Source organism: Octopus bimaculoides, chromosome 23 (genome assembly GCF_001194135.2).
Source record: "Octopus bimaculoides isolate UCB-OBI-ISO-001 chromosome 23, ASM119413v2, whole genome shotgun sequence".
Classification (NCBI taxonomy): Eukaryota; Metazoa; Mollusca; class Cephalopoda; order Octopoda; family Octopodidae; genus Octopus; species Octopus bimaculoides.
The window spans coordinates 37,042,620-37,051,474 of NC_069003.1; the positions used below are offsets into that span (position 1 = coordinate 37,042,620).

Consider the following 8,855-nt stretch of genomic DNA (forward strand, 5'->3'; position numbering starts at 1 on the left):
GAGAGTGGGTATAAGAAACAGAAAACTACTTGAAACGATTGACAACAGACAAATAAATTAAAAAAAACAAAGACCCAACACTGCATTCTCCCCTGTACTTGTCAAGACCCCCCCCACCAACTTGGCACCAACTTTCTATGATGTTAAGAAGTGCAGCAATCGTTGCCCCATTTGCAAGACATAGCAGCTAAATGCCTTTCAAATTTGTGGCAAACCACCTTGAAAACAGATGGGATATTGATTGTTGAAAAGCTGGTCATACATCAATCCTTGTCTATCAAGGAGAGGGGGGGGGGGCTTGCCCTGGTTCTGAGAAAAAACAACAACACAGCAATAAATAAATTACGTCCATGCACTTGTGGTTTCTTGATCATATCTACCATTCCCTGAAGCAAATACACTCATTTGTTAGGACCAGAGGCCTTCATATCTTTTTTTTCTATTCACTGGATCTCACAGATCAGCAATGAACGAATCAGGAACAAACGAGGATAGATGGACTGCAATTAGTAAATGAGAGCCCCATGACAAGTGTCTATTGGACGAATCAGTGGGTCACTGTATTACTTCTTCTTGAAGACCACATCAAAATGAAATTTCATTTTTTATAACCGGACACACGGACACACAGTCTCTGTAATGTTCCATTTCCTGTCAGAGTTATACCTCATGAAAGAGGAATCAGAAATTCCAGTCTGTTCACATTCTTTTACTGGTTTCAATCACTGGACTATGGCCATGCTGGGACACCACCTTCAGGAAAAGTGTTAATTGTATCAAGTGTAGTGTTGGTAGTAAACTGTAATATTTTTATTGACTCCAGAAAGATGTTAGGCAAGTTTAGCTTGAATAGGATATGAACTCAGAACAGGAGGAGATAAAACCTGTTTGGTACAAAGTTACAAATAACATGAAAAGAGGATGGAAGGTGGAAGTCCATAAAATAGAGAAATATTCCAACAAGTAACAAAGATGAAAGACAAGTTTTATGGCATCGATTAATGCATAAAAATTCCAACAGACCTGGTTATATGTACAGTTTGTCTTCTTACACTTGCCACATTTAATGAGATCAGTGACACTTCCAGATGTCTGAGCTATCTGATGTTCATTAATGGCTTCTTTGGTTAATTTGCTCCGCAATAACTTCATAGCGTCACTGGCCATCTCCTGCACAGAAACATTTATTCTGAGTTAGAGTTGTAAACGAAATATGAATTACTGGTCAATGGAAGTAGTCTCAACTTGAATGAAACAAATGAGAAAGAGAGAAGAAAGATCCACAAAATAATTATCTGAATTTACAACAAAGTATCAATTAATTTTGTTCTTAATCAATCAGGCTGGATAATAAACCTCAAAAGCTTTCATCTTCCTCAGACATAATCCAAAATTAGAACAATTTTTTTACAAGCTTTTACTTTCAGGTTAAAATCTACATCTGACTTTTGGTTAGACATTGGGGAACATCCACCAGTCTTCTGTTGTGTTTCTTGGAAGAAACCCACAACCCACATTTGTCTTTGGAATGGTCATATATTGTTTCAATACCATGTTGTAGATTAGCTTCTGTTCAAACCTGACCAAGCAGATCTGATTACAAAAACATCTTTCAGATGTGAAACTGTTGTCTTTTTTAGCAAAACTTAAGATCCTATCAGGGTCTGTCATCAGAATATAGAAACCCAGTCTCTACAACATACAGTATCCAATTTCAGAACTAGGTTGTTATGCAATTCACTGCTAAGATGGAGGTTATTTTCAATGCAGATAAAGAAACGAGATAGGACACCAAATATGAGCGATAGTAGAAGAAAAAGAAAAAAACCTATTCTGATAGAACTATGTGACAGATAAATTATGGACATGAAATTGTACAGCTAAAGAAGAGAAGAAGGAGAAGGAGAAGAAGAAGAAGAAGGAGAAGAAGAAAAAGGAGAAGAAGAAGGCGATGATGATGATGATGATGATGATGGGAGGATTCGACATACAACTGGAACAGAAAGTGTTCTGTTGCTGAATCAGTATAGTGATTGCACAACCAAATAAAGATACAGCAGTTCCTTGTGTATGAGTTGTATTATTATCTTGTGGTTGATTAATTCAGAAAAAAACTGGGGGGGGGGGACTTATAAACAGAGCAAAACTAAAACTATGAGAGGAAAAAAATATTTTGCAGCAAGATTTAACAGCATATTAAGGGTGCAATGCATAGACAGGTAAATATATAATGCATAGACACAGGTAAATATAGTATCTTGATGAAACTGTCAATGGTTTTGCTGTTCTTTTTTTATCCCAATGTGAGCACTTTAATAATGCCAAACATCAAGAATGTTCCATGTTACAGGATCTGTCGTCCAACCTGCAGAATTCTTGGAATTCTCACCATCATCTAATGCCCTTGTTTCATGCTGAGATGGTTTGAGAGGGTCTGATGGGCTCAAAGATTGCACCCGGCTCCACTGTCTGCTCTGGCATAGCTTCTAGGGATGGATACTGTTCTTAACGCCAATCACTTCACAGAGTGTACTGGTGTTTTTTTGTTTTTTTTTAATGTCATCAGCACTAGGGGCCAACTTGTATGCTAGGAGAATAAGGAGTTGAGAAGGGTAAAGTATGGAAGAAACAAAGAAAAAAAAAAGGCTGGAGAAGAACAGGTTTCTTGTTGAGGAGAAGCTAAAATGACTTAGAAATGATTTGGAAAAGTCAAGAAATAAGACAGGCAATGATTGTGGAGAATTAGAAGAAGGAATAGGTGTTGTTACCTCAGCGGTCATTCCAGCCATTCGACAGGGGTCGATGATGCCCTGCAACACACTTTCCCGCAGTTGAGGGTTCTTCGGATCCTTTAGATTGGCCACACGACTTCGAACACGATTTTTGTACTTCATGTCAGTGTTTCGGAATTCTTGGTAGATAGTTACATTCGGTTAAGAAATACATTGAAGATCAAGTAATAAAAGACACAAAATGATGGAGAGAGAGAGAGAGAGAGAGAGAAAGAGAGAGAGAGAGAGAGAAAGAGAGAGAGAGAGATACTGGACATCACAGAAGAGATGATATGAGAGAGAGAGAGAGAGAGAGAGAGAGAGAGAGATAGAGAGAGAGAGAGAGAGATAGAGAGAGAGAGAGAGAGATATACTGGACATCACAGAAGAGATGATATGAGAGAGAGAGAGCACAGAACGTTTGCAAATGAGTGAGTACAAAAAGTTTTAAGAAATGGTACATCTAAAGGATATAATCTTCAATTTCTGAAGCAATTTCAGGCATTGGTTTGACACCAGGAGGGGGATCTGAAAATAAAGGAGAGTTTAGCAATTAGTGCAGCAGGAATTTATTTATTGCTCACAGGGGGCTAAACATAGAGTGGGACAAACAAGGATAGACAAAGGGGTTAAGTCGATTACATCAAACCCAGTGTGTAACTGGTACTTATTTAATCGACTCCGAAAATGCTGAAAGGCAGAGTCGAACTCAGTGGAATTTCATTATCATATCATCCACTTTCTCATGCTTGGATGGGTCACACAATTTATTGAGGCAGATTTTCTATGGCTGGATACCCTTCCTTCACTTGTTTCAAAGCAAAGTTATATTACCCCATGGCCAGACATGTTTTCCACAGAAGACTGGAAATGAAGGACACTGCATGAACGATGGTAACATTTGCTTACAACCACCATGCAATGTCAAGATTAAAGCACATGCAGTGGGTTCCATACAGTTTCCATCTATCAAATCCACTCACAAAATGTTGGTTGGCCTGGAACTATAGCAGAAAGCACTAGCCCAAAGTGCCACAGAGTGGGACAGAACCTGAGAACACGTGGCTGGGAAGCAAGCCTCTTAAGCACACAGCCACACCAGTGAGTGATAGAACGAAGCAGAAATAACAAATAAATGCCACTCACTGTCTACTTTTAAAGCATTGAAGAGAAGCTCCCGGCATTTGAGACGTATAGGGTCACTTGTGTCATTTGGTTTAGTGCCAGACTGGCCACCTTTGGCATCACCTTCCATTTTCTTGTTGACATCATGAGAATTACTGTCCGTGCTGTCACGTGAAGATTCATCTGTTTTGTTGACACTGTTGCTTCTAGCAGAAGACTGTGATGATGATGATGATGATTCTGGAGGTTAAACAAGAGGAGAAAGAAAAAAAAGAAACGATTTAAGAGATTCTGAAATCACATATATTTAACAAGACAACAGCATGACAATGCTCACACCAACAAGAACAAGAACAAGAACAACAGCAGAGGGAATGTCGTTACTCACTGGAATTTGTGCTTTCTCCTGGTAAGAGTTTCTTCCAACTTTTAATCAATGCCTTGGACAGACTGATCACCTCATCGGCATTACTGGACTTACGGAAGTTATTTACTGTCATTCCAATTCTGGTTTTCTGGAAAATGATGGGCAGCAGTGAATATCTCTCGATAATTTGGAGTACAATAGCTTTCTTGATGCCTACAGAGCCCATGCCATATTTTATAGAAAATCCCTACCATTCTTTCAATAAGATATTAAATGAAACAAAAAACAAAAAGGCATTAATACTGGATAATTGAATTCACATTACCTGGTGTAGCATCTAATGTGTTGCAATATATAGTTTTTGTACTGACCTATTCAAGAAAGCTACGTCCAAACATATATGTTGTTAGAAACAGCAAAAGAATTTGAGGCAGCAGATTTGAATATATCGTAGCAGCACCCTCTCACCATAATTCCTTCAAATTTCAACTTTTAAGTGAGGATTTGAAGTGATTTTAAATAAACTTTTATAATCAACTGCCAGAAATCCTGTTGGTTTTTAATTAACTGTCAATAAATTTTGTAGTCAATAATTATATTTCCCCTTTTCAAATCTGATGAAAAGAAATCTTCTCTTGTAGCTTCTTAGGATTTCAGAGATTCTAACAAGAAGCAGAGAAGATTTCTGAATATCAATGTGGATGTCAACTTCAAAATCCAGCTCAGATTCTAGAAAGTCATTATTCAAAATCAGGGAACAGTCAAAAATCACTATGAAACAGCCATGTTGAGGTGACGATAAACGTTATTGTTTAATTATTGTTAAATAAGATATTTTCCATGGTTTGCATTTCAAAACTTTCACAGGAAAACAAATCCGCTTCAATTCCTCTTCTTTTTTTGATGTCATTTGAATGAAACTGCCAAATTCCCTTTCTTTGGACCAGCTGAGTTGTAATGGTAGAAGCACCAAAGATATCGCAGCAATCGCATGGGGGGGGGGGGGCATGCGCCCGTAACAGCTGCACCTACCATTTGTTGTTGATTCCTTACTAATCATGGCAGGCGACAACCCTCCCACCTATGGGTCTGTCAGTTTGGACAGTTGTGGCTGCTGAGGGGTTTGCAAGGTCAGAGTACAAGTCCAACCTGAACCTCTTTCGGTAGTCTTTTACAACACAGAGGAAATGCTGATCCCCACACAGCACTGGAGTGGTGTGAAATGGAGTGTTTTGCTCAAGAACACAACATGCTGCCCAGCCTGGGAATTGAACCCAGGATCTGGTGATCGAGATTGCAACAAGGTTCCACTTTCCTATCATTGGCAATATCCTAAATAGATGGCATCAGTGTTACAGTAATGTGGGAAGGAGACAGCTTCAACATTTTTTTTATCATTATTTCTTAGAAACTGAAAAGAAGCCCATGGTATGTGTGTGTAGCCTTGTCTTGACTTCCTGTGATGATGCTAAATGAGCTTCAGAGCCATTCCAAGTGATGTGTTCATTTCCATTCTTCCATATGAAATATGTCAGCTATAAGGAAACATTACCTTATTTGGAAATAGGAGAGAGGGTTGGCAACAGGAATGGTTATCTGGCTGTGGAAAATCTGCCTCAACAAATTCCCTCTGACCCATGCCAGCACGGTAAAGTGGACATATGATGATGATGAAGAGGATGAATCTGCAGTCCACAGTTTGTGAGCCAATCTCTTTTGGCATTCATCAATGAGTGCATCATCACACGTGATGTTTACTTTATAATACGGCACCTGTGTTGTATTCCCAATATGCAGTTTAAATGTCTAAACCATTTTTGGAATCCATGTTAATCTGTCAAATCTGATGTGCATTTATTCACATGTTTTGAATTAATCCTGCATTATCTCACAGCTTTCAGATTTCAATGACTCTTTATTCCTAGACTAATGACTAATGATCAATCAAGCTCACACACCATCTTCCCTCTCTAAGTACAATAATTTTTTCTTTAAATGATTTGTGTTTTCACTTTTTTGGAGAGTAAACCCCTAAAAAAATCCCAGCTTTGGATCTGACATGAGTATTAAAATGGTCAAGAACTACTCGGCCAGATAGTCTGTATCTAAAATGGTTTATATTTGGTTGAATCACAGCACAAAATTCTCAAATCAACTGCAAAAGTAGAACTACATCTTTAGAGAATGGTACTGGTGACAGAAAGGGACCCTAGCCACTCCTTCCCCACCACACATTACAGTGTCTACCATTTTCAGGCATTCTTTTATTCATTCAATCAGTGAACTGTGGCCATGCTGGGGCACCATCATAAAAAGTTCCAGTCTATCATTATCAACTCCAGGGCTTATTTCAAATTGTTATCAATCCCTTTAAACAGTTATCTCAGGATGTAAAGTGATGCACACACACACGTGTATCAGACATGGCTGTGTGGCACCTTTGGCAAGTATCTTCTACACCAGCCCTCAGCTGACTAAGTGAATTTAGTAGATGGAAACTAAAAGAAGCCCAATGTGTGTGTTCATGTGTCTTTGCCTTTACATCAAGTGACTGTTGTTAATGAATGCCATTCAACTCCAATACTTTGCAAAAACATGTCTGGCCATGCGGAAACATTACCTCATTTGGAAAGAGCAACGGAAAGGACATCTGGCTGTAGAAAGTTGGTCTGGATAAACTCGGACCGACCGATGCCAGCAAAGAAAAGATGATGAGAAATATACATAGCATATGTGATGGGCTTCACCAACCATATTTCACGCTCAAGTCATTGGTTAGCCTGCCCACAGTGCTATGGAGTGGGACTGAACCCAGAACCATTTGATTGTGAAACAAACTTTCAACCACATGGGCTATGCCAACCTCACACACCGAAAGAGGCTGGTCTAGTGAATGGAATGAAAGAGACTCACCTGGAGCACATCTAGAGTCATAGGTAAATCCTGTAAGGATTTGAGGAGGTCTACTGAAGCAGCATGGTCCTGTTGGAAAAAAGAGAGCAACGATTGATCAGCCTGATGCCAACAACAATAAACAAACAAAAACAAGCACATCTAATACAAATCATCCTTCTTGTTAAGACAAATTGCTCAATGCATCAGGCTCCCTAATTTTTATCAAGAGTGGGCTTGCTTCCATGGTTTGCTAGTCCCCAGTTGAACCGTCCAACCCATTCCAGCATGGAAAACGGACATTAAACGACGATGATGGTTTTAGAGAAAGGTAAAATGTATGTGTGTGTGTGTAGCTATAGAAATGAAGAACAAGACAAAATAATTGAAGCTTGTGACAAAAAAAAAAAAAAAAAAAGTTTGCCTTTTTCCCCATTCTATTTTGAGAATGCAGAGCTGTAGGATGTTATGTCCACTTGAAATGTGAATATGACAACACTATTCTTGTCATTCAATCTCAAACGAGGAGCAGAAAAGACAATTTCCACACACACATTTATGACTGCACAGTTATAGCTATACACACGGGTGTGTGTGTATATATAGTTCATTTTTATGCCTGTTTGTCTATGCTATGTTGGGTTAACCCAGCCATTCTCAATATTACAATATAATGAGACGTGATGTGCAGGGGCAATTTGTTCAACTATACCTTTCAAGGTGGTAGTGCCTCACAGCATGGCTGCAGTCCAATGTCTGAACAAATAAAAGAGAGGGAAAGAAGACAGTATATTGCTAAACACACTGTGCCAGAAAGGATGGGATTATAACAAGGAGAACATCTTTGATCACAGGTTTGTTATATCAAGGCTGAGATAAGATGTTACATGGTTGCTCAATGTGTTAGAAATAGCAGCCAGATCGCTCTTAAATTGCATTGTAATGTTTTTGAAAAGGAAAGATGCACTGAGTAGTCTAGCCCTTAATTGAAAAGGCAAAAGAAACTGGACTCCAGTTGGAATGTCTTTGAACACATTAATTCAATGAAGGCTAAACAACACTGACGTCTGGTTGACAGTGGTACCTTCTGAGAGACAACATGGGAAGGATATAACTGTTCATAATTATGTGTAATGAAGTCGTCCAGGGTAGACCAGTCTACAACAATACGTTACAATTTCAAGTATTTCCTGAGAGCGGAACTGTTAGTGTTTTTTAAAGTTGAGTGATTCTTAGAAACTGAGAGATGCTCAAAGAAATTATCAGAATTAATAAGCAGAGAACTGTTCTAGGAAAGAACATTACAAAATGCGTTATCCAGGGAAGCAAGAATGCATGAGTGTGTGTGCGATTTAAAACATGTACTTCCCAACCACATGGCTCTGGGTTCAATTCCACTGTGTGGCACCGTGGGCAAGACGAGGCGATGACTACGGACCGAGACCTTTGGAAATGGGCTGTGCGTGAGAAGACCCGGCAAGCCAAGTAAGATCGTTGCCAGTGCCCCTGGACTGGTTCTTGTGCGGGTGGCACATGAGATGCACCATTTTGAGCGTGGCCGTTGCCAGTACCGCCTGACTGGCTCCTGTAGGATTTTCGAGCGAGATCGTTGCCAGTGCCCCTGGACTGGCTTGTGCGGGTGGCACATAAAAGACACCATTTCGAGCGTGGCCGTTTTCGTGCGGGTGACACGTAAAAGC

At 39.5% G+C, this 8,855-nt stretch overlaps 1 protein-coding gene across 1 annotated transcript in view; it reads right to left on the reverse strand.

Moving 5' to 3' along the window:
* Positions 1-825: 825 nt before the first annotated feature.
* The window catches only part of LOC106869012 (transcription elongation factor A protein 1), an 11,060-nt gene continuing 3,030 nt past the window's right edge, over positions 826-8,855 (reverse strand). The window contains exons 2-7 of the mRNA XM_052975993.1: positions 7,177-7,245; positions 4,285-4,411; positions 3,918-4,136; positions 3,246-3,299; positions 2,769-2,923; positions 826-1,170 (exon numbers count right to left, since the gene is read on the reverse strand). Coding sequence (XP_052831953.1) covers positions 841-1,170; positions 2,769-2,923; positions 3,246-3,299; positions 3,918-4,136; positions 4,285-4,411; positions 7,177-7,245 — 954 coding nt within the window. The 3' untranslated portion in view covers positions 826-840. The remainder of the gene's footprint in view (positions 1,171-2,768; positions 2,924-3,245; positions 3,300-3,917; positions 4,137-4,284; positions 4,412-7,176; positions 7,246-8,855) is intronic.